The sequence below is a fragment of the Vulpes vulpes genome, chromosome 14, assembly GCF_048418805.1.
Source record: "Vulpes vulpes isolate BD-2025 chromosome 14, VulVul3, whole genome shotgun sequence".
In the NCBI taxonomy this organism is placed as follows: domain Eukaryota; kingdom Metazoa; phylum Chordata; class Mammalia; order Carnivora; family Canidae; genus Vulpes; species Vulpes vulpes.
The window spans coordinates 37192194-37218733 of NC_132793.1; the positions used below are offsets into that span (position 1 = coordinate 37192194).

Sequence of the window (26540 nt, forward strand, 5' to 3'; positions counted from 1 at the left end):
GGAAACTGGGTTATTTTTATGAGCACATAAGAGCAATAGGAATCATGATGGAGATGTATTTAGCAGACCCAGTACTGGATAAAACTTAAAGCCAGTTTCTATTGAACATAGTGAAAAGGTCACCTTGTCCGGCTGAGAGAAGAAGCAAAATAGCAGCTTGTTGGTTTCTGTTAACATCTTGGCTCATGCTAGCCTCTTTTCTTTGATGTTTGCACCAATTTGGGATATCTAGCTATAAAGAAAGACATACTGTACTCATGGTAGATGACAAGGAAAAGAACATGAAATGTCTCACCTTCTTCTTGATGCTTCCAGAGACGGTAAAGAATAGGTCCAAGAAAAGCTCGAAGACAAATACCAGCAGCAGCAACAGCGGCAGCAGCAGCAAGTTGCCCCCAGTTTGTTATGAAATAATTACCTTGAAGACTAAAAAGAAGAAGAAGATGGCTGCTGATATATTCCCTCGTAAAAAACCAGCCAACTCCAGCAGCACCACTGTCCAGCAGTACCACCAGCAGAATCTCAGTAATAACAACCTTATTCCGGCCCCAAACTGGCAGGGTCTTTATCCTACCATTCGAGAAAGGTAAGTGCCAGACCAACATATTTACTTTAAAAGTTTTCCTGTGTTGAAGTTTCTGCTTTTGCACAACCTGTAATGTATTTTAACATAAATCTGTGTTTCCTCTTTTCCCAGAAGCTTTATTGGTAATGGAAAACTGCCTTGTATCTTTTCCAAAACAGTACAGCTGTTTTCCTCTTAGATAAAAATGTTTCTGCAAGCTGTAACATTTAAGTGACAGGCTTGTGTCTACGGACCATGGAAGGTTTGAAGATAGAAACCTATTATTTGTCCTTAGTCTTATGAAAAGTTTGGATAACTTTTTGCTTTTTTTTTTTTTTTAACTTTAGTTACTTCCCATGTGTTTGCAATGATCACAAACAGTTGTTTAGTGGAATCTATATTTGTAGTTCTGCCCTGAAGTTACTAAACTTTGCTAAGCTTGTGAGTCTTGTGGGATTTGCATGTTGGGAGGGGGTATTAAAAATGCTGGCTGCTGTGAATTAATAAATTGCCTCTGTTTATAGAAATGCAGTGATGTTCAATAATGATTTGATGGCAGATGTACATTTTGTGGTTGGGCCACCAGGTGGGACTCAGCGGTTGCCAGGACACAAAGTAAGCAACAGCTGCATTACCGGTTTAGTCCTGAGATTTACAAAGAGGGACCCTCTCCTCTCCATAAGCCTGAAACTTGGTTGGGGTGGGCAGCTTGCCGATGGCAGGCAGTGCGTGTTTCGCCCATCACAGAGAAGGCATAGCCTCTCCAAAGGGTCTTAGCCACGCTTAATTTTTTTTCTTTGTTTCTTTCTACCCTGCTTTACATCCCACACAAAAATACGCCGTCTTAACTCTCCAGTCATGGGAAGTTGTTGTGACAGGTTAGGAAAGTCATGTTTACTCTTCCCCTAGAAATTTGGTTAGATAAGCTTTTATTTTATTTATTTTGTAATGAGGGAACTTACACATTAATCCCTTAAAGCTTTGAGATAATTAGCAGCATAAAGACTGGCTTGCATGAACATCTATCTTCTGCTTTCACAGCAGGATACACATTAGACCTTGGCTTTGAAGAAAGAGCAGGTGTAGTTGCTTCATGTCCACTAAACCTGATTGCTTGGAGTTGTTTTTCTGGACTGATTTACTGAAAATGCTTTCGGTTTAGTGCATGAAATAAGATTTCCCTTTCTCCACAGTATGTTTTAGCTGTTGGGAGCTCTGTGTTCCATGCAATGTTTTACGGAGAACTTGCTGAGGACAAAGATGAAATCCGTATACCAGATGTCGAACCTGCTGCTTTTCTCGCTATGCTGAAGTAAGCATCGTTCATTTGCTTAGAAAGAGTTTGTTTATGCTGTGTTTGTACTCTGCTGGCTTCACAGTTAAATATAAGTTCTGTGTAACTGAAAGGGAGACTGATGAAGAAAGAGGGTGCTGCTTACCTTGTAAATGTTTTTGGAGAAAACTACTGTGCATCTTTTGGGACAAAAGCATGTGGAATGGTGCAGGCATTTGCAATGACACCTTGGCATGGGATTTGAGAGCAAGTGGCACAGATAGTGATTTGATTTTTAACGACTTAAAATTAAAAATCACTTTGTCATGGAGGATTGTCTATTACAGTGTGTTCTCTCTGACAGCATTGTGTATGAAGAAGTCTTTAAAGATATAAATTATATTTTGTTTCACAATTCCAGAAATTCTATACTCCATTTAAGTACCATTAGTTAAGAGATTCCTGAATTTTCTAGGAATTATTGTTTCTTGTCAGCAGATATAAAACTTACCGTGTTAGGGATGCCTGGGCGGCTCAGAGGTTGAGTGTCTGCCTTTGGCCCAGGGCATGATCCTGGAGTCCTAGGATCGAGTCCCACATTGGGTTCCCTGCATGGAGCCTGCTTCTCCCTCTGCCTCTCTCTCTCTCTCTCTGTCTCTCATGAATAGATAAATAAAAAAATCTTAAAAAAAAAAAATTATTCAAAGCTTACTGTGTTAAAATATCTGATCTTTGTATGTACATACATACCATACATACAGGTACTCTTACATAAAACCAGATACCATTTCTCAAAGATAAAGAAGTATTTGATAGTAGAAGAAACATTTTTGAGAGATATGAATAGTTTTCTATAATTTTATATGTATTTTTACAAGAAAATTTTAATTGGTAATATAAAAATATAAACGTAAGATATATACTTAAAAAATATAATCAGCTTCTTTGATGTGCACTGGTGTTAGACAGTGTGATAAGTAAGGTTTTATGATTTTTGTTAAATCCTTATTCTAGCACACCAAGTATATCAAGAGTTCAAGGTTATCTGCTGCTGTGGGCATTTTGGTTCCCTGGAATAAATGTGTTTGTTAAATTTTTCTGTGTCACCAAGTTGGATGATAATCCCACAAATGGTTAAAATGTTGCAAGATATTTATTGTCTACTTCTACTGAGAAATAAGTACTATAGTCAATTGTAGAACTTAAAAGTATTCAATTCTTTATGTTGTAGTTTTGAAATCAGATTGCTTCTGACTGAAACTTCACAATGGGAAATAGGGAAATGAAAGATAAGTGAGCATGTGAAGTACCAAAAGGTAAACTAATCCACCACTTTTAAACAACCAACACTTAGTGACCTTTATAATCTTCTAGAGGTACATGTACAGAAATCAGTTTTACCTGAGGGTTTTGGTTTTTTTCCAGTCAAGTCAGCTTTGTATATTTGACATTGTCTCTTGCTGAGGAGAACGCTAACACTAGTTCAGCATTTTGACTGCACTGCAGTCCAGTAGAGTGTCCTGTTGTTTCAGCCAGAATAGATACATAATTAAGAAACACAAGTAAGAATTATAAAGTTACATTTCACTCAAGTCATTCTGTAGGCATTTTTTCTTACAAATACATTACCTAGAATATATCTCAATACAGCTTTTTAAAATGATACATACAGTGGTAAAAATCAGAAATGAAGTAAGGTGCCGTTTGCTGTTGGGCCATGGTTAGTACTGCACTGTTGCCATGGACAGTGGGGACCAGGTTTTCCAGACCATGCATTGTATGGCTGAGTAGCCAGTATTCCTAGAAAGGGAGTTGTCAAGAAAAGGGGGAAGACTGCTCACTTGACAGTCCGGGGTAAGAGGCACAATGTGCTGACCTTGTTTAGATTCTTCCCCAACATCCTGGTTCTCAGGTCAGAACATCACTGAGCTGCCGGTATGTTGTGAGTTAGTCTTGCCAGGTATATTATGGCTTAGCATATCAGAAGAGAAGAGCTTCTAGGGAGCAAAAATGGAAGTTTCATTTGTGATTGTGGATGTTTTTCTTATTGTCATCACTGTAGGATTTTTTACTTGTGCAGAAGCCATTGCTAATCTTTTGTCATATATGTTTTACTGATTTAAAATGTAGAGATTAAAGGAAAACTTCACAGCAAGTAGCTAAACATCTTAGCATTAGCTAGAAAAATATAAAAATTAAGTATTAACAGGATGTATTTTTCACCCGTATGTAGTTATCACTGACTCTCGTACTCAACCATACCAGTCTAAAAGAAGCAGATGATTTTTGTCTTTACATACCATTTTGGGAGGCTGCCACCATTCCCCCAAATCACAAGAAATGTTCTCTCATCCTGACATAGGGATACCTTACAGAATCATAAAAATAAGTGCATATTTGGGCTTTCTTGCTTTTTTGTCTTTTAATTAAATATATCCAGAAATAATAGTCTTTAATTCTGAAGATAGAAGAAATGTGTGGAGAAGAAAGAGTTTAGAGTTTGAAGGAAAAAAAAAAAGCCAGATACAAAGCCTATGTCGGATTGTTGAAATTCATATTTGGTAATCTGTTGAACTTTAAAACTACTTGAAAAATATCTTGCTTAATTTCAGGTTTTATTTTGTGTTAAGGAAAAATTCAAGTCCTGCCTAGTTAAAAGAATTAAGATGTAATCATTGCCAACATTATAGTATTAAAGGCATTTGTTTCTTTCTGAATGTACAGAAAATTTAAAAATAAAACTATGTATGTCTGTGTATATATATATCGGGAGAGAGAGAGCGCACTATTCTAAAACATAAGATTATTCTTTTAAAAAAAAGATTTTATGTATTCGTTTGAAAGAGAGAGAGAGCATGAGGAAGGAGAGGGGTGGCAGTGGGAAGAAGCAGACTCTCCATAGAGCAGGGAGCCCAACAGGACATAGGCTCCAGGACACAGGGCTCAATCCCAGGGAGGACCTCTGAATCATGACCTAAGCCGAAGGCAGACACTTAACCAACTGAGCCACCAAGTGCTCTGGAGATTATTTTTTGATTAAATATAAGATAGTGTATTTAACAGAAATTTTGCTATTTTTTGCTAATACTAACTTTGGTATATAGTTTTTTTTTTCAAACAGCTCTAGTATCTTTTTTTTTTTTTTGAGAAGACATTGAATGCAGGTTATAAAATAGAGGCTAGAATGGTAACAGAAAGTTAATGTTTTTAGTTGTACAAATTTACTGCTGAGTTGAAATATTAATAATTAATGAACATATTTCAGATGTTCCCTTAATCCCAATCATTTTTATAATAACTGTCACATAAGATGATTTTCTTGGAACTAACTTGAAAGTAGTTGCATCTTGCTGGACACATTCATTTTGTGAAAATTCCATTTACATGCTGTGTGCTCTCTTTCAGATATATCTATTGTGATGAAATTGACTTGGCTGCTGACACAGTGCTGGCCACTCTTTATGCTGCCAAAAAGTACATTGTCCCTCACCTCGCCCGAGCCTGCGTTAATTTCCTGGAGACCAGCCTGAGCGCCAAGAACGCCTGTGTACTCCTCTCCCAGAGCTGCTTGTTTGAGGAGCCAGACCTGACCCAGCGTTGCTGGGAGGTGATCGATGCCCAGGCTGAGTTAGCTCTCAAGTCTGAGGGATTCTGCGATATCGACTTCCAGACTCTAGAAAGTATCCTCCGCAGGGAAACTCTGAATGCCAAAGAAATTGTGGTTTTTGAGGCAGCTCTCAACTGGGCTGAAGTGGAATGCCAGCGACAAGATCTAGCTTTGAGCATTGAAAATAAACGCAAGGTCCTTGGAAAGGCACTTTACTTAATCCGCATACCCACAATGGCCCTGGATGATTTTGCAAATGGTGCTGCCCAGTCAGGAGTTTTAACTCTCAATGAGACCAATGACATTTTCCTCTGGTACACTGCAGCCAAAAAGCCCGAGTTGCAGTTTGTAAGTAAAGCCCGCAAGGGCCTCGTCCCCCAGCGCTGTCACCGTTTCCAATCATGTGCCTATCGTAGCAACCAGTGGCGTTACCGGGGCCGCTGTGACAGCATCCAGTTCGCAGTTGATAAGAGAGTGTTCATTGCTGGTTTTGGGCTGTATGGCTCCAGCTGTGGTTCTGCAGAGTATAGCGCCAAGATTGAACTCAAGCGGCAGGGCGTTGTTCTGGGGCAGAACTTGAGCAAGTACTTCTCAGATGGCTCCAGCAATACTTTCCCCGTGTGGTTTGAGTACCCAGTGCAGATTGAACCAGACACCTTCTACACAGCCAGCGTGATACTGGATGGAAATGAACTCAGCTACTTTGGACAAGAAGGCATGACGGAAGTTCAGTGTGGCAAGGTGACTGTCCAGTTTCAGTGCTCCTCAGATAGTACCAATGGCACTGGGGTGCAAGGAGGGCAGATCCCTGAACTCATATTCTATGCTTGAAAACACCTCCCAAAGCAGTGTGAGCTCTGAGGTGCGCATCTGGTTCCTACTTGCTTATACTTAGCTCATCTGCAGATCAGCGCAGGTAATTCGTAATGAATGAAGCTGTAGGCAGTTTCTTAATTTCTTTCAAACTTTTAATTATGTATAGGCAAAAATGCAGCATTCAGCTTTTAACTATATGCTTAAAAGAGCCAAGTTCTTATTAAGGCATTGTGGTTTTTAGAATTGCATCTATACACCCGAGGAGAATTTGTGCTCTTTTCCAACTGCTCCATTGACCTCCCAGTTTTGTCTCTCTCAGAATTTCTGGGTCACCTTGAATTTCCTTTAGGGCTTTATTTTGACAATAGAAATAAATATTCTAAAATAATAATGAGTTATTTTTAAAGAGAACTTCCCCCCTCTCCCCAAATTACATGTAAACCTCAGTGTACAATTTTGAAAGAAGCTTTGCTTCATAATAAATAATAATTTAGAAAGTAGGTGATAGTTTTCTTTAGCTCTTGTTTCATTTTAAGTATTTTACTCTGGGCATTATTTTTTCTTAAATCCAAAATTCATAAGATAGTTAAATGTTAAACACTGCAAAATATCAATGTAAAATAGGAAAATAGGGAATTGGATGTTTGCTTAGGCCAGGACTTCTACTACAAGCAGGTTTTTATCCTTTTAGTTTAGAAGACAAACTATTGCAGTACAGACACTTCTTTTGGAACTAAATTACACATTTTTATTGTCATTGGGGAAAATCACAAGCTTATTAATTTAAACTAAAACAGCTTAGAAAGGAAACCTAAAGAAGTCCCATTCTACAAATAGTCTATTTGATGGCATGATAGAACACACCATTTGAAAAAGCCAATCTTCTCCCCACTTTGCTTCTGATCCCCACTATTTGCTTGTTTTTATAAGTCATACTGTATAGAATTCTTAAGCCCTTTTTCCCATGAAAAGAGGACCAAACAATTCTTCAGATGTGTGGAGTAACAATTAGTTTTGTAGCACTACATGTTAATGTAATAAGATACTTTTATTCTTTGATTTTTCTTTTTTCTTTTTAATCCAAAATACACTTCACCTGATCTACTTTGACCACATACTACTTCTTAGTTATAATTATGTCCTGTTCCTAGACTGCTAGAATTTGGTTTTTGGCTATCTTAAAGTGCCAATATATGCCTGCAGGGTTTTTTAAAAAAAGTCTGGAGCGATACATTTGATTGTACCTGATACTCACTGCATCAGCATCACATCCGGCCCTCTTATTTTTACATGGCTAATGTAAACAAAGGAGGGAAAAGCTCATCCAAAAATTCTCCTTCAGTGATGGCTTGTGATGGTTTAGTGCCTGTGACCCTGGTAGTGTCCAATGTGTTCACTGCCAGTTGAAGTATCCATGTCTTACTGGGCAGCTTTTCTGCTCAGTGTGATCCTGAGATGGCTTCCCCCACCACCCAGAGTGTGGTCCCTGGCCGCCTCCTTCTCCTGCTCTGCGAGTCCCAAGCTGGCTTGTCTGGAGCCAGGGGTTAGTCCTGGGGTGGGTGGGTGGGTGTGTGCACGTTGTGGGCGTCCATGCACGTCCATGTGCATGCAAGTGTGTTTGCCGACTCAGGCATTGTCTCCTCCCTGCCTGGCCAGTAAGAGGTCAGACAGAAATGGTCCCCATGCTGGCCCTAGCAAGGCCCCAGTAAGTGACTACCCTTATCTTATTCACTGTGCTTCTGGGCCACTTCCCCCTCCCCCACCCCCACCCCCAGTCGTGGGCTTGTTGCTTTTGGCCAGCTTCCCTGGTGGAGGAGAACACTGGATTATGGGAAATGTTTTAATCATGTTTGCCATTACCTATGCCTGTTAGCATAGGTGATCAAAAGCTGTTACTGGTGATTTTAGATGAGTACTCCCAGGACAACTTTCCAAAATTATCTAACAACTATTTCTTATTAGGAAGATGACAGATAGTAGTTTTGGCAAAGTATTTATGAAATAAAGGTGTGTTTTCAATTTAAAGATAGTTCTGTAAAGAATTTTGCTTTTAAATTATGATTAAACATTTCAGTAACTCATAGCTACCATGCAAATTGGTAGACTATATACCTGATTAGAAGGCACTCATTTTTAAGCCAGAGAAGAAGAAACCTGATTTAACACTAATGTCATCAGATCAGATTGTTGAGGTGGGTGTGATAACCTTAGATTAAAGATTGTTCATTTAATAACGTTCACTGTCAGCACTCCTGTTAGCAAGATGCCCTCCATGTGGCTAGGGAACTGCTAGGGGAAAGCCGAGGGAGATCTTGTACACTGGGGGTATAAGAGCTTGATTTTATGTTAATTATTATTACCTAAAAAACAAAAGACAGATTCATCACCTAATTGGCTGGTGTTGAGAGCCAGGAGTTAAATTTGAAAATTGTATTTAGAATAAGAAATTTTGTATTTTGAATCCTATTCTCCCTGTTGCATTTTCAACAACATGGAATGAAAGCTAATGTGCTTGCTTCATTTTCTTTGGTAATCTCGAATTTTGTAGCTTTTAAAACTAGAAAACCATTGTTCTGACAAGACAGGCAACTCTAGTGTAAAAACACATCTTTATTAAACAGAATACTCTGTAGATGCTTTTCCCAATGTATCTGGCAGTCTTTGTCGTTGTTCATACTGGGGATAAAGGGGAACTAGGCTAGCAGTTCTAATGTAACATTCTTTAAGCATATCTTAATATAGTATTTAAGTAAATGGTCTAATTTCTACATAATTATTGCACTGAACTGTCTTTTTTGTTTTTAAGGTGTTTAAATAAGCTCGGCTAATTCAAGACACTAGCCATTTGTGCAGAGTGCTTGAATTTAGTAGCTTACAGCATTATTTATGAAGGAAAAATATATAAATATGAAGTACCTCATGTTGAATGTTATTGTACTGTATTTTTAATGTAACAGTGCAGATCTTGTTAGACACATGAATGTGTATAATCATGTTAAATGCAAATAAAAATAAAATTGGTTCATAGATTTGTTTTCCTTAGCATTTTTGTAGGTCCCTTGAAACAGTAAAAAATCCATTCTGGCACTTTTGGTGCCACTACGTTTTGCAGAGATGGTTTTGCAGGAACATTTGTTTGCTAAGTATTCAGATATCTTTGATCCCTAAAGATGTAAAAATTTGAGGTAAAAGCATAAGAGAACAATGAATATGTTAATCAATCGCATTGTTCAAAGCCTGACTGTGAAGTTAATGAGAGGAAGTGAATGGATGCATTTATATTCCCTATATGAAACTCAGTGCTTTGCTGGCAGTCTGATGCTATAGTTGCTCACATGTCTGTGGATCTGACTGTATAAAGGGGTGTGGATACTGAATCACATCTAGCTTTAGATGTAACCAGTGCTGCTTGTTCCTGCTGTGTTATAATAGCTGGAGTGTCTGAATGAAAAAAATAAATGTCATATGAGAATTTTGAATATAATTTTTATGTGCTCAACTAGTTTTCCATTTTATTTGCCCATATAAGTAATATATATACACACATGTACACATTCATACATAATTATATAATACACATACATATATTTTTTCTCTGCAGCTTTCTGTTGCTTTTATACTAGAGTTTATCATGAAACCCTATATATTTGTTTAATCCTTCATCTACTCAGGGTTCAGCTTCTACAGCAGCATACCTGCTCAAAGGACTTTTGGAATTATTCCAGAGAAGAAAGAAAACTGAAAATATTCATTCTACTCAGCTTAATTACAGATACAACCTGAATTGCAAAGATCTTTAATCCAGGAAGGTCAGCCGTTTTCTCTGTTGCTGTTTAAACTTAATCCACATATGGTTGTTTTCAGTATCCCAAAACAATTGGAAATGATCCTCCCCCTTTGTTGGCATCCAGGAGCAACATGTCACTGAAATTATACTTTCTTCCTTGTGGACTCTGTGGCTTGTCTACAAAAGCAATGAACTTAAACTTGGCAAAAAATTGAAAGGAGGAAAGTATTCCTGAGGAACTAAGTCATAAAACGTAGAGGCCAAAAGAAGTAAGTGGCCCTGAAAAATCTGTGGTTCCCCTAAGTGTTCGTTAGAGTCGGACTCTGGGTGCCTTTGAGATGTGTCAGTGGAAGTTGAATACACTTTTGATTTCTAATTAATACATTTCAACATCTTTTTTATTTTTTTTATTATTTTTTTAATAAATAAATTTTTATTGGTGTTCAATTTACCAACATCTTTTTTAATGAGCTTTTTATGTTTAGTGACCAACTGCTCCCTTTGCTCAACTCGTTAACTCATGTTATTCTCCACTTCTTAAAATATATCGTCTAACAAAACTAAAACGGGAAATTTTTCAAAAATAGAATTTCCTCACTTGTTTCTATAACCACTGTAAGTGCTGGTGAAAAGAGCTTCTCAGTTAAGATACTGTCCTGTTGGCAGGATGGAAGTATTTGTGAGGAAGAGTTGGAGGTGGTGGTTGACCCTGTCACTCACCAAGCATAAGACACTAGCAGCATAGATGAGTCGCTGAAGAACCTTTGGGTACATTTCTAGCTTGGGCATCTCCCCTCTGCTGCCTCTTTTAAGCCTTTTTTGAAAAAGAGTGGCAGGGGAGTTGACTGTGCCAACCCTTATGACCCTTGTTTTCTGTTTGCCTGTTCACTTAAATGTCCATTGGAGAGCAGTTTTACTAGCAGATGCTATTTTGTACTCTACCATCTCTATCAAGTCCTTAACCTCAAGATAAAGAGTTAAAACACCTGCTCTTTACTTTGTCAAATCTGTACTTTAAACAGTTCTGTGTACTGGATGTGATTAAAGTTAACTATTCAGCTACCAGCACTTAATACAAGTTTACCACAACTGATTTCTCTTTAAGCTGGTTTTGGTAGTAACCAATCTAACTGCTATGAAAGCTGTGTGTTTGACCTCAAGAATGGTGTCCTTTTTCCCTTCATGGAATAACAGTACAGAAAATTATTTAAAAATTAAGGCACACACAAAAAAATTAAGGCACATTTTTGTTTATGGCGTTGGTGAGCAGTTTGTATTTAACAGACTATGTCTTACATCGGTTTGTTTTAGAGGAGTGGAATTATACCTGAAAAAAAGTCAAAAAAGTCCTACTAGTAGCCTTCTTAATTTTAGCATGAAGTGCTGCAAGAAAGCTTTACAAGCAGCAGATAGCACAGAGACTGTTGTGAGAAACCAAAGAAGCCATGAGATATTTTGATATGTAGCAGTCTTTACCATAGCTGTACGATTTGCATTTTCCTTCCTAAACTACTATATTCAAAAAATAGTCAAAAGAAAGAAGACAATTTAAGGAAAGCTGCAAATAGTCTTTCAGGGCTTGAAGCAGAGGGTAGCACCTTCTGCTGTACAGTAGAAGCATAAAAATGTACTTTTGAGGGATACTCGATTTCTGTGCTTAATCAGCTCTAAACTTGAAATTATTTCAGTGCCCCTTATGATAGTGCCAGAACAAACAGTACACCTGAGCCTTAACCAATTCAAAATTAAAGACGTATTCCAATTCTAAGAATATTTGGAGGCATTGATGGACTACTCCCTGTTTCCTAGATAAAAAAGATTTAATGGAGCAGCCCAGGTGGCTCAGCAGTTTAGCGCCGCCTACAGCCCGGGGCGTGATCCTGGAGACCCGGGATCGAGTCCCATGTGGGGCTCCCTGCATGGAGCCTGCTTCTCCCTCTGCCTGTGTCTCTGTGTCTCTGCCTCTCTCTGTGTATTCTCATGAATAAATAAATAAAATCTTAAAAAAAAAAGGTTTAATGAATTCAAGGATTAACCCAGTGTTCACTCACTGATCATTCATTGATCCTTTGCTTTATCCCAGTCAGTATGAGAAACCGTGGGAAGTCAGGGATCCAATAAGACATGGTATGTGCTCTCAAGATGTCCAGGCCAGCGCTGCTCTGCCCTCAGCATGCAGAAGAATAATGAATTGCCAGGGTCCATGCCCAGAAATTCTGATTTAGTAGGTCTTAAGTGGGGCAGGAGAAACTGCACATCCCACGGGCTTCTATATGCTGCTGCTGCTGTCTACAGTTCACATTTTCAGGGGCCTGTACAGAATAGGAGAGAAATGTGTGGCTACTCCAGGAGCACTGCAAAGGGCAACCAGATCAGTGGAAGAAGTGATGATTGAGCTGGGTTTTGAAGGATGCATTAGAATTATCTAGTGAAGGTTGGAGGGAGCAGGGAAGAGTGAAGGGAATTCTAGATGAGAAACAGCAGACAGGCAAACAGCTGAACGTGGCTCAAGCAATGGGACATGGGGAGGAATGAGGCCACCTACTGTGTGCCAAGTATGGAGCCAGCTAATGAACTGGACCTGAACATGAAGCACATCCATCATCTGCTAGGCTAAATTATCTGGCTTTTATCACAGAACAAAGCAGTGACGTTAAAGAGATTTGAAATAGACCAGAAAACTGTTTTGTATTTTAGAAACATCTTTCTTGAGCTCTGAGAAGTTATAAACTGGGTCAGACAGAAAACAGAAGTACTTAGGGCGGGGCTGTGAGTAATGCAAATGAAGACCAAAGGGGGGCTATGGAAGGGAAAGAAAGATGAAGATTCTAGAAACATGGAAGGGTGATTCCCCAGCATGCAGTGGTTGTAACATCCAGTTAAAAGAGGACTTGGTGGAGAAGGAATGAATGCCTTGCTTTATTACATTTATCCTAAAGGTAAGAAAAATTTGCTCTGTTTTGTTTTTTTTTTTCACTCTACCATCCTCTGTAGATAATTGGTTTATAGATACCCATCCTTGATTCTAGAATTCTTTTGGGAAGAAGGGAATAAACAGTCAACATGGTACTGGTTAATAACAGGGCTCTAGCCACATGTGACTCCAGGTAAGTCACTTAACCTCTCTGAACCTCAGTTTGCTCAAGAAAGATGGCAATAATAACTGTCTTTCTCAGAGGGTTATGATGATGATGAAAGAACTGAAGATTTCTAAAATACAACAGTACCTGGCAAACGGGAAATGCCGTGTAAGTAAGACAACATGGAAAAGGCCACAAATTAGACATACACGTTTTCCTCCTCTATGCCCTTATGAGAACGAGCTTGCTTATAGTTTACACATGCTTAACCAGTTGTCCATGCAGACAATTAAAAAACATCGTTTTGTGGCTGTTCTCAGTCACTGGTCAATAGTTAAGGAGTTTATAGAGCCATGAAGAGCTGTATTGAGGACTTCTATTTTAACCAATTTTTCTTAGAAGTATTTCAATTTTGTCATGTGAGAGACAAATGATGTGGATGGATTCTAGCCACCTCTGGTAGATTCCTCATTAAACTACTCTGTAAGCAACAAACGTGTGAGACCCTTTGAAGACACTTTCCAAGAGGAGTCTTTTTGCAGGTTCTTCTAGAGTCAAAAATAAACTCTTTATTCTTGGCTTAGAATCTTAGACAATTTTGGATATCACCCCTTCTCCAGATTTGGGGGGGATTAAAATCAGTTTTGGCATTGAAATTATCTGTTGTATGTCCAAAGCAGGTTTGACCTTTATTATGAGCATCTTTATTATGTGAACATCACAGGGGGGCAATCGAATGGCTAATTGTCTTTATTCAAGTAACACAGGTGTGCCAGAAGTACTGACAACTATGAGTTTGTGAGCTCTGCTCTTAGCTGGCATTTTATCTCCCTTCCATTGCCTTCCTTGCAGATGTCCTCCCATCCGCAGACTCACCTCCTGAGCCAGTGCTAGGGCCTCATTTGACCAGGGCCCTGGCCTCAGCTAATTCCCCGATCCCTTGCTTAGGGCTGGATGCTCTGTTTTGCAAAATAAGCCTTTAGGAGCCTCACTATCCACAGAGTTTCTTATTCAGAGGCCAGTCACTTTTGTCTGAAGCTCAGGACAGGAGTGTGGGGACCCTGATGCACATGAAAGGTGGGGAATTCCTGGTATAGACAAGCCTCCTGGAACCTTTCCACACACCCACATGGACATCTTGTTTCAGCACCTTGCTCATTGCCAGGGTTCCTGGAATCTAAACTCTCAAAAATCAGCCTTGTGCTTATGCCCTGAACCCATGAAGCTTGGAATGGCCCCAAGCAAAACCACAGGTCATTAGTGGATGAAATAAACCAGGGGAATCGGAAGGCATACCTTCTGACTCCCTAATTTCTTGACCTTGACCTCTACTTGTTATCCTTGCTCTGGTCAGTCTTTCTATACCCCCAAACCCTCCATCTGTACCTCAAGAGCCCAGAGATTCAGTTTTTTCAGCAGTGTCCTGGCCTCAACTCTAATCCAGTTGACCATGTCACCTGCCAAAGTTCTGAACATCATTATTAACTGATCTTGGTGCCTGCCCATGTTTGGGATCCAAGTTCTGAGCCCCATCTCTGTAACCATTCCACCTCCAGATATGTGCTGGCCTGTGCATTCAGCCAGCAGGGTCTCCTCTCCCAGGCTAATACTCTTGGCCACTGGTCCTGACTGAGCCCCCTGCCCAGCCTCTTCTATAGCCCCCACTCTCTGTTCTGTTGTTCTTACCTTTGACCCAACCCCCACAACGGCATACTTAACATACATTTGTGGCAGCTTTCCATTGCTCAAGTAATCCATAACAAACACAAAACCTCAGGAACACACAGCAATACATTTATACTCCGGTGCCTAAGAACAGCTGTGGGTTGTCTTGGCAGCTCTGCATACTTGATTGGGTTCTCTCACATATGGGTGTTGGCTGCCTTTGACTTTACTCTGATTGTCTCTCATCCACCAGCATGCTAGGCTGGCCATAATTTCATGGCAGTGGCCAAGCACAAGAAAATCACTGCAACAGGAAGAACCATGCCTGGTCTCTTGAGGCTTGGGCTCAGTATTTCTGCACCATCACTTCTGTATTCTATTGGCCAGAAGCAGTCCTAAGGCCACCCAGAAGCAAGGGGTGGTGAATTAGATTCAACATCTTTACTGAGAAGAGCTGTAAAGTCACATAGCAAAGGCTATGGATAAAAAGAAGAGTATCGTATTAGCCCATTTATGCCATCAGTGTAGGAAGTGCCTACATGTAGACCTTGTGCCCCTTTCTAACCTGGACCCAGAGTCAATGCCACCTGAAGTTACCCACAATGAATCTATAAGCCTCAAAAGCATTAGTGTACATGAAGGTTTCATAGGGGAGACGAAGAGGACACTTTCTCATACTCCTAGCATAAACTTCCCAAATATCCACTTGGCAAATGTCCTCACCATGTCGTAGTTGGTTGGTTCTGCTAACCAGTTGCTTCTTGGCCCCAGTCCTCCAAACACAACTACATCTCATCAGATCATATCTACCCCCTAAGTTTAACTCCTCAAATTGGAGCCTTCATTTGGAGTAGTAAACACTTCATTCGTTGTAATACTGTCACTTAAATCACTTGTATTTTCATATACTTACCCACTAGCGTTGCTATACAGTTTGACTCAGAAAGCCAGGCCCTAGCAAAGCAAGAAAAGATGGTGGAGGTGGATAGGAAGGAGTATTTCCCTTGTGTGTTTCTTCATTATCATTAACAGCAACAGGAAATTTTAGATGGTCCATGGGCTTCTTAGGAAAATGAGGTGAGTCTGTGTTAGCCCTCAGAGGGTCAGAAAGGAAAGAAGAAGTTGTAGGTTGATATAACATCTCAGCCATCCCATGTGGCCAGGAGAGACTGGAGAGAGATGTTTGGCTAGAGCAGGGTGAAGGATGAGGTCTCAGGTAAGCAGGAAGACTCAAACAGCTTTTCTACCTGGAGCATCTATCCCATTTCTCTTCTCTTTGAGAATTCCTGACCTGAGACTTACCCACAGTGTTTGATCTGTGGAAGTTCAGCAAGTAGCACAGTTTAGGGCAAGTCCACCAGCTGGACGGTTGGGCATATCACTTAGGTACTAAGGTCTGTTTACCGAGGGCTTGCTTAATTTGTTCTGCACATTGTGACCATATCATCAATGGAACAGGTGGTTCATATGACCTTTCCAACAATGCTTTGTCACCTCACACGCACATTTGTAAGTCAGCTGTTTACTGTTACTGATCTTTGGGGTAATATGACCAATGCCCCTGAACCTGCTTCCATTCCTTTCTTCTCTAAAGTACGGTTCCCTCACTAGTGCTCCTGAAGGAAAGCCTTGGCCACTTTTGTCTATTTTTGTTTCATAGTACAGAAAACTTTAATGATTGGAGTGTCCCAGATCCCGCATTCCATACTGAGACAACATACTTGCTTACCACTAGTAACCAGTCAGAATCTTGATTGCTGAAAGATTTACTAAATTGGTCCATTCCTTCCCCAAATTTCAGATTTACTTGCCAAATAGGTTTATCAGAAAGCAAGAGAGAAGCAGCTCATGCTATTCCATTTGTTTAGACTCCCAGTATTTTTACCTTAAATGAAGAATTGCCAAAATAGAACAACTGTAATAGACTTTAAATATTTTCATATTCACCCATTAAGAGTGTTGTTACCCCCTATAAAAATTCCGTGCCTATAGGCATAAATGGGGCTATAGGCAACATTCAGTGAGAATGGGAGTCATGTCACCTGGTGCCTTCCCAGAGATTGACTCTGTCATCCACCCCAGTCACAGAACTGTGGCTGAATTTGAACACCTCTTGGGACAAACCCCTTCATGTAAAGTCTTCTCATCTACCTTTCCTCCCTCCTCGACTGCATTTAGGGCAAGTATACCTCCCAAGAGAGTACAATCAAGCAGAGTGAACTACATCTATTTGTTTCTTTGTTTTTTAAGATTTTATTTATTTATGAGAGACACAAAGAGAGAGAGGCAGAGACACAGGCAGAGGGAGAAGCAGGCTCCATGCAGGGAGCCCGATGCGGGACTCGATCCTGGGTCTCCAGGATCACACCCTGGGCTGAAGGCGGTGCTAAACCGCTGAGCCACCAGGGCTGCCCACTAAATCCATTTCTAGTGAGATTCCAGTGCACAGACTGACTTGATGTATAAGAACACTCTGTTTGGGGGTGTTTTGTGGATGTTAACCATGGATATTATTGCAATTATTTCATGTTTTGTTTATTCAGAGTTCAGAAGGCAAGTGGGCAATGAATTAAGCTCTTCCTTGTTAACTGCAAAGAAATACTTACCTACCTTTTTAGGTGAACAGTTATTGGATTGATTACACCAGATCCTCCATATATGCAAGTCATCTTGGCCTCCAAGAAAGCTTCAGAAATGAGCATAAATTTGACTAGAAACAGGATAGTGCAGGACCCAGAGTGCGGGGTGAAGGTATGAGAAGGTACAACTGGTGCCTCCCCATTTCCTCTGAGATGCAAAGTCTTTGGATGAAGAGTGAAAGGAGTCCTTTGGGTGGAGTGAGGGAGTGATGTCCAGGAGTGACTGGTGGCCAGAGGAAGGGGATGTGCCTCTGTTAGATCTCCCTAGTTTGCCAACCACAGTCTGTAAGAGGCCTTTGTAGGTTTGCCAAGGCTTCTGTGAGAACCCCATGAATGACTTTCTTAGAGGCTTCTCAGCTTCTGGACCTCCAGATAGAGCCCAGAGTGCAGGCCACACCCACCAGCCATTCAGAGTTGAGGAGACCAGAAACCAGGCCATACCTGACTCCTTTCCATCAAATATTGCCCTTGGGCCTTGCCACAGATGAAAAGATACACAAGCTCTGTCCTTAACCAGGAAGAACCAAGTCTAAGTCTGGCTCATGGCAGCTTCAGACATATCTGGAGTCCAGAGGATGGTGTTGAAGTTTCCTTACTGCTCTTCTATGCCCAGTTCTCAGGCTGGGTGAAGTATGTCCTACACAGGGAGGCAGAGGTCCTCTTGGCCTGCATGCATTCCTCCTTCCTTTCCAACCTTTCTCGCCTCAATGGTCTCATTCCTCTGCTGCTCACTGACTCTAGCTATAGCTTTGAAATTTGAACAATCCATCCCATTTCCTGCCCACCATCCCTATATTCATCAGTGAAGATTTTAAGAGACAAGGGAGCTTTTCTTTCCCAGAACTACATTCACCTCTCACAGCTAAAGGACCACTTCTTAAGATGTGGGAGAATAGGTAGGGACAAAGCAGGTGGAAGAGCCCAGAGGTGCCATGTTGTCACGGTAATGAAGATGGGTGGGAACAAAGAGGTGAATGTCACCAGACACCTGATCCCCGACCCGTGGACAAGAAAAGACAAGTGGCTTCTCACAGTCTAAATAAATAAAATATGCCAGTGGTCGGGCTTTGCCATGTGACTGCCATTTACACAAGGGCTGTGTGGTCTTCCCAAACTCCCACTAAGATGTCCTGGTTAGAAAAACAAATTACAGCATGCATCCAGAATGCAGTCTTTCATAGGTCATTATCAGAGCGGGTCTCTTGTCAATACCATGCCTGATTGGGAGCAGCTCTCAGAATCATTTTGTTTCTCTTGTCAGGGGAGGCTTTTTAACTGCTTCCTGCTGTCCTGTCATTTTGTGCTAACCCCAAAAGGCAGTGTTAAATTGATGTCATCTTTCCAATTTCTTCTCAGATCCATTTTCCTTTCTGGTTAACAATGGAAACATTTGTGCAATAATCAAGGGAGAAAAGTGGCCAAACATGTATGCCGTGAAAACCCCTAAATGGGATGAATGCATTTATTTATCTGCGCATCCCATCGTTCTGGATGACACAAAGAAGGATGAATCTCATGCAGGTAGTAAGATAAGTAAAGAAAAATAAAGAAGTAAAATAAAAACGAGTCCAAACCAATAAGAAACGCATTGCCTTCAGTCAAGAAAAGGATCCGATTTGAAGCTCTTGTAGATTACCACCAAACAAAAAATTGAAGAGAATGTTGATAATCATTGAACTGGGTGAGGAATACATGGCTTTTGTTGCACAGTCTATGTTTGTGTATGTTTGAAAAGTCCCACAATCCAGAATTATTTTAATTTTGGTAGGAATTGAATTAATGAGCTCATACATGTCAGGCAGGTCCTAGGCAAAAGCTTTTCCCCCTATATTTAAATTTGCAATTCTAGTGGGACCCATTCCAATAACTTAGAGCTGAAAGCCTGCTTGAAAGTAAACTGTGTTTTAGACATACATGTGGACAAAGGGTTCTCTGTGATTGACCCACCTCTAGATGCGTATAAACATAGACTTAGGTTTTCACAAATGCTGGACGTCTGAATTTTAGAACTTAAATTATGCATCTTTTTAAATGCAGGGACTGACAGTTATGCTTAGTTGCTTAAATGAAGACTCCTACTTCATAAGATTCCTAATTAAATGGGAAAGGCATTCTAAATTCTTGATCTTTGTTAATCATATCTGGGAGAAGCCTGGAAGTTTAGATCATGATTTAATTAGGGCATTCTTACAGTTCCCCTGGTGGCAACATAATCTAATTTTAGTAAATTTTAATTGCAATTGCAGAAAGGGTTTATGTGGATAGGAGTTGAGTCTGAGATACTCTAGCTTCTGGAAGTAGCAGTACCATCCCCTACACCTTAGACCTTCCATTTAGACATGCCTGACCCTAACAGTTATAGGGCCCAGGGCAAAGGTACAAATGGTGAACTATATATTTATATGTCTAAATATTAAAAGTTATGTATCAAGCTAACAAACACTAAATGTGTTCTAGCTCTTTCTTTCTGTCTTTCTTTCTTTCTTTCTTTCTTTCTTTCTTTCTTTCTTCTTTTTCTTTCTTTTTTTTTTCCTTTTTTATTTTTTGAGAGAGAGAGAGAAAGTAGAGGGAAGGGACAGAGGGAGAAAGAGAAAGAGAATCTTAAGCAGGTTCAATGCCCAGTGCGGAGCCTGCCATGGGACTCAATCTTACAATCCTGAGATCATGATCTGAACCAAAATCAAGAGTTGGACACTTAAACAACTGAGCCACCCAGGTGCCCATTTAGCATTCTATCTTGACAGATATGACTCTATAGGAATCTGGAAGGCCAGGTTCAGATTTCAGACTCTCGGCTCCTCAGAGTTCTATACTGGGGAATGTTGATGATTGAGAGGACTCTAGCTTGTGGGTCCCTATACACCCTATACACCCTTTCCTTGGCTTTATGTGTCCTCAGTCCATACACTCAACTTTGTTCATCCTAATCCAACAACAAAGAGCTACCCCTTGGCCACATGGGGCCTGTGAGTACACATTGGGTGGTGTGTCTGTCCTCATGAAGAAAGTGGCCTTGAGGCCATGATAACAGAATTCCAGGGTCCCAGATACTGCCTGATGCAGATTGAGTCATGGGTTCTAGCTCAGCATGTCCCTTGACTGATTTGCAAGGAGTTAATGAAATTCATGGGAGAGTACTTTGCCTTTTCCTCCATCAGGCCCCCTAAATGTTGGCTTGGCAATCTTTCCTCTCACAGCCAGGGCTCAGTAATCTTTCCTCTCATACTTTCTTCCTGAGTGATTTCATCTGGTTTCATGCCTTTATATCCCTCAATTATCCAATAAATTCTCATATTTCTAGGTATGAGGGATAAAGTAGTATACAAAAACAGAAGACAAAAATCTGTGTCACAGAGCCTACTTTCTAATCAGTGATGATAAGTGATATCACTGAAGATAAGGATGATCATGATCCTAAATTCTTTGATGCTCCATCTAATGCAAGGTAGAGTCAAAGTCTACTCTCTTGAACTTGGGTAGTCCATAGAGACTAGTGAAAGTGTTGCTGTGTGACTTTCAAGGCCATGACCTCATTCACTTGAAATGCTCACTCCTAGAACTCTGCATGGTTACAGAAGGAATAGACCACCACCATGCTAGAGAGGTCACATGTTAGTATTCTGGTCGACATTCCCAGTTGAGTTAGTCCTTGAGACCAGGCATTAGATAAGAATGAGAAGCTACCTTGGAAGTGGATCTTCCAGGCCCAGCTGTTCCAGTCTTAGCCATTTACATCACTCCCAACTAAGGCCCCAGACATTAGAGAACAGGAAGTTCTGTCCTCACTGTTCATTTTCCAATATGGAGCCACAATATCTATGGACAGAATAAAGTGGTTATTGTTCACTCCACTAAGATGTGGGTCAAGATTTACAGTGACTTCTAAATGTATGCCTGCAGCCCAGACATGACTTCCAGGTTTGTATGTTCAGCTGCCATCTCACAACTCCACTGGATTTCTAAGTGGACATCTGAAAACGTCCATTTCCAAAATGAAAGTCTTGATTATAGCCACTGCCTCCCAACAACACACAAATAAAAACAACTTGTTCATCTTCCCAATCTTAGTAAAGTTATGACCCCCGATCTAAATGCTTAAGATATGGTCATCCTGCATTCTTTCTCCATCATTTCCCACATCTAATCTGTTAGCAAATACTGCTGCTTTGACATTGAAAAGAGATCTCTTGGGGTACCTGGGTGGCTCAGTCTATTAAGTGTCTGCTTTCAGCTCAGATCATGATCCTGGATTCCCCAGATCAAGCCCTGAGTGGAGAGTCTGATTCCCCCTCTCCCCCTGCTCCTCCTCCCACTCTGTCTCTCTTGTTTGCTTACTCTCTCAAATAAATAAATAAAATCTTTTTTTAAAAGAGGAAAATATATCCCTCATCTATTTCTCCTCAACTTCATTGCCTTCTGCTAGCCCTAATCACCAGCCCTCTCACCTGAAACAGCCTCCTACCATATTCATGGCATCCAAACCTAGCTACTCTAGTCTGTTTTCCAAACAGCAGCCAGGGAGATCTGTCAAAAACATAAATCATGATATCCAGGCCAAGATGGTACACTGAGTGAAGACTTCAGTGCTTCCTCACCACTGCCTCTTACCCCCCACCACCCAATTCTCTAAACAAATAACATTGAGAATATTATATATTACAACAGAAAAACTGAAGTAACAAAACTGAGGTTGAATACAGAATAAAGTCCAGGAAAAGGAAACAGAATGACACACACACTCACACACATGCTTACTTATAGTGAATGGGACTACAGGCCTAGGCTTGCAGTCCTCAGATCTGAAAGCAGGCAGTGGGTCCTGGAAAGGCAAGGTGCTCCAAGAGATATTTCTTCTGAGGAGACCCCTGCATGAAGCATAGGCTGGGAGTGGCCTTCCAAAGTCATAAAATGAGGTGGAAAAGGGCCTCCTCACTACTGCCTCTGACCATAGCTCCTGGCAAGTAAAGGCATAGGGAAGTGGATGAAACAGAAACATCCTTGAGATCAAGCCGCCACTGGCTCTGCACTACCATCTGAGATCTAGTTCTGACTTGTGGGAGTGGAGGTTCAAGTGGAGGCAACTGTAATAGCACTAGACAGTGAGAGATATACCCAAAAGGATAGAATAAAGTGTATTTTGGGGGAGGATCTTCCATTTGAAATAAGCCTGTAAACTAAAAGTCCCATACACACGAAATAATCCAATGCTAAGAAGGACAATAAAGTAAGACATTGGAATATAAATTCATTCTTAGAAGGTTTGCGTGTCAGTTTAGTTATTTTTATGTAAAAAAATCACCCCAATATTCAGTTACTTTAAACAATTTTATAAAATATTCCAACAAAAACTTTCAGTATTAAGTTCTATCTATTAAGCAAATAGATCTGCTTGCACTAGAGAGAGAATAAGAATTTTTGAACCAAGGTACACCTGGGTGGCTCAGTAGTTGAGAGTCTGTCTTCGCTCAGGTCATGATCCCAGGGTTCTAGGATTGAGTCCTGCATCAGGTTCCCTCTCCCTCTGCCTATGTCTCTGCCTCTCTCTATGTGTCTCTCATGAATAAATAAATAAAATCTTTAAAAAAAAGAATTTATGAACCACAATCAAGTTTCAAACATATAGACCTAAAGGGTGGGACACTTGAAGTCAGATTGCAGGAGTGGCATTGGGGTCAAAAGGGAAAACAAAATCACCATGAATAAGGAAGGGTACTGTTTGTTCTCAGTAATGGCAGTGGGCTGGGAGAGGGGAACAGAAGTGTTAGGTTAGTATGAAAGCTCCAACTGATGAGGACTCCTCTGTACCATGGTAAGGAGGGAGATGTAGCCTACAATGGGGAAAGACATTTGACTAAGGGACTGTGCATCTTCTTCCACATGCAAGCATGGACACATGCCATGCATTCATGTGAAGAGAAGGAGAGTTCCCTCTAACCAGCTGGAGAGGTGAACACCCAAGTTCATGGAGTGGCTGGTACCCTGAGACGATGACCCACCGGGAGACTCCTCAACACCACGGCATCTGCAAGCATGTGGGGGTGGAGTTTCAGGTGCAGTGAGAGCAACAGCAGTAGCATCAGAGCGAAAAGGTGCCCAGGAGAGGCCCCTGAAGAAACAGCTGCATGAACTAGTGAAGTAGGAGAGGCAACTGTAGGTAACAGAAGTAGAGGTTACAACAAATTAAATATGAGACAAATAAAGCCATCCTCTTCCAACTCTGATGACTGCTAGAGAAATACAGGGAAAAGAGTCAGCTGAGATTCTGCCATTTAGCGGTGGTAGCCAATGAAGCTGTGGACATTAGGAGAAACCATTGAAGTAGCATTCCCTGGGAGCAGCGAGCTGGGGACAAGAGGAAATTCAGGTAATGTAGGAGATTGATCTGTAAAATATATATACAGTTCTTGGAGCACTGACTTGTAGATCTAAGTCTGCAAAACTATTTGTGGCAGTCAGCTTCCAAGATGGCCTCCACTGATCCCGATGTCCTGGTATTCACACCACTGTGGGGGGTCCACGCACATTGAATAGGCTGCCCTGTAAAACCAATAGGCTGTCACAAAGATAATGGTGTGTGATCTTAGCTGCTAGGTCATAAAATACAACATAGCTTCTGAGCTACCTTTTTGGATCATTGTCGCTATGCGCAGCCAGTGGTCGTGTGGTAAGGGTGCTCAAGCCATTCTATGAAGAGTTCCAAGTAGTATGGAATTGAAGTATCTTGACAATAGCCTTGTGAGTATGCCATCTTGGAAGCAGATCCTCCAGCCTAAGTCAAGCTTTTAGCTGATATCGGTCTCAGTCCACATCTTCACTTTAACTTCTTTAGAGACCCCAAACCAGAACTACCCTGTTTAGCTGCACTGAGATTTCTGACCCACGAAAACTGCACAGGATAGTAGAGGCTTATTTTTTCAAGCCTTTACATTTTAGGGTAATTTGTTTTGCCCCCAAAGATAGCTAATACAGATTTAGCACCAGAAATGAGTCAGACGACAGATACTTTAAAGATTTTTAAGAATGTGTCTTCTCATAGATTCTATGGATATAGTATTCTCATGGGTGCAAACCCCTCTAGACTGCATTGACTCAGCCAGTTTCATGTGGCTGCGACAGGCTGGCCTGGGCTTGTAAATATAAGGGGGACAGGAATCCAAGACAGAAAGAGAAAACACACAAGCATTTTTCAAGCCTGGACTTGAGTCAAATTTGCTACTGTTCCGTTGGCCAAAGAGAATCACGTGTCTAAGCATAGAGGGCATGGATGAGGCAGTTGTGATAAACTGGGGCTATTAATACAGTTAATGTACCACAACAATCTGCTAAGATTGCTTTAAATATGTCAAGTTATAGGAATGTTTTGAAGATTACAACCCCCTTATTCACATGTCCCTGTTTTCCACAGCTCTTTAATCAAACTCAATTTTCCTTAAATTTTAATAAATGGTTTCTTAAGTGTACATTAAAGTTTTAATGTTAAACCCTCTCCAATATATTTGTTCAGTTTTCACACCAAAATTTCTTGGAGTTACCTTCTTTCATTGGTTGCCAGAGGCCTTCCCTAAGCTTTGATGTGCTATCTAGGAATAAAAACCACACTGCTTACAAATACTATTTGTTAAAAAAAAAAAAAAAAGATTATTTATTTGTTTGAAAGAGAGAGAGAAAGAATAGAAGCGGGGGGACAGGTGGGAGAGGGAAAAGCAGGCTCTCTGCTGAGCAGGGAGCCTGACATGGGGCTCTATCCCAGGACCTTGGAATTATGACCTGAGCTGAAGACAGACACTTAACCAACTGAATCCACCCAGATGCCCCACATATACTATTTTTAAAATGTCATTAAAAAAAATCTTTTTTAAAGAACTATAGATCACTTCTCTTAGCACATACATTCCTTGGCTCTTTTCTTACAAAAGCAGAAGGGAGGTTCAAAAATGAAAATGCAGAGCATGGAGGACACCTGGGTGGCTCAGTCAGTTAAGCATCTGCCTTCAGCTCAGGTCAAGGTCTCAGGCTCCTAGGGTAGAGCCAGGAGTCTCGCTCTCTGCTCAGCGGGGAGCCTGCTTCTCCCTCTCCCTCTGCTCTTCTTCACCCCCCTGTGTTTTCACTCCTCTCAAATAAATAAATAAAATCTAAAAGAAAAAGAGAAAGAAAGAAAATGCAGAGCATGAGTTGTGTGTTAGCAGAAACCCATGATTATCTTTACCCCTGATTGAAAGGAAACACTATTCCCTTTCCCTTAATAGTAGCTCTTTGCTCTTTGAAGTCCCACTGCCATTACTAACTTTATATTTGATGGTTCTTTTGCAACATTTCTACCTGTTGGTTAGTACACTTCTATTGCATATGGTTTTTCTTTTTCATTTTTTTTTATTTTACAATGATTTTCATCCCTTTCCAGTTCCATTTCAAAAAAGACTTTAGAACATAAAATTTTAAAATCATGTTTAAGCAAAACTTGATGTACTAACTTACCTACAAATAGAGTTACAAAATGGTTCCATTACACTGTATGTGTTGCAGGAGGAATCCTTTGCTGCAGAAAGCACCTGGAGAAAGAGATGTATGAGTTTTGGGCCTACAGTAGATGCTCCTGGGAAAATGTGCCCTACTTAGTGCTGTCAGCTCTCTTCTTTGAAGGCTAAAAGCATGGGATTTGATCTATTAATATACTTTATATAGAGTGTGAGAGACCATTAGTACTTAAAACACTGACTTGGTGGATTTGACATTGTGATTTTAAGAATTTTTCAAGACATTTCAGGGAAGTTAGTAATTTGCAATTTTGCTGAGGCAGGACATTTAATCTGAATGTGCTGTGGCGGTAAGAGGCTCAACCCAGAGGCCATCACATCATCCTCATTTCATTCCATCATCACCTACCTGAGAATTCTTTTGCAGAGATGGTAGCAGATATTTTGTTGGCTCGTAATGCATTCATCCCCACCTTTCTTCTCTCCACTTCCTAATAATTCGTATATCTTTTAGGTCCCCACTTCTGTTTCCCCATTACAGCTCAGTGTGGGCCTTGATTGAATTAGATCCAAGCATTGTCATTGGAGTGACTATGTAGCTTAAAACAATGTAATCAATGCAACTTTAGAAAAT

The 26540-nt window shown here is 40.6% G+C and overlaps 1 protein-coding gene across 7 annotated transcripts in view; it reads left to right on the forward strand.

The window, feature by feature from the left end:
- Window positions 1-9288, forward strand: part of BTBD3 (BTB domain containing 3) — a 33903-nt gene extending 24615 nt beyond the window's left edge. For all 7 annotated transcript variants that reach the window (XM_072736400.1, XM_072736397.1, XM_072736396.1 and 4 more), the window contains 4 exons: window positions 316-586; window positions 1090-1180; window positions 1759-1877; window positions 5244-9288. In XM_072736400.1, coding sequence (XP_072592501.1) covers window positions 444-586; window positions 1090-1180; window positions 1759-1877; window positions 5244-6276 — 1386 coding nt within the window. In that variant the 5' untranslated portion in view covers window positions 316-443 and the 3' untranslated portion in view covers window positions 6277-9288. The remainder of the gene's footprint in view (window positions 1-315; window positions 587-1089; window positions 1181-1758; window positions 1878-5243) is intronic.
- The last annotated feature ends 17252 nt before the right edge of the window (window positions 9289-26540 follow it).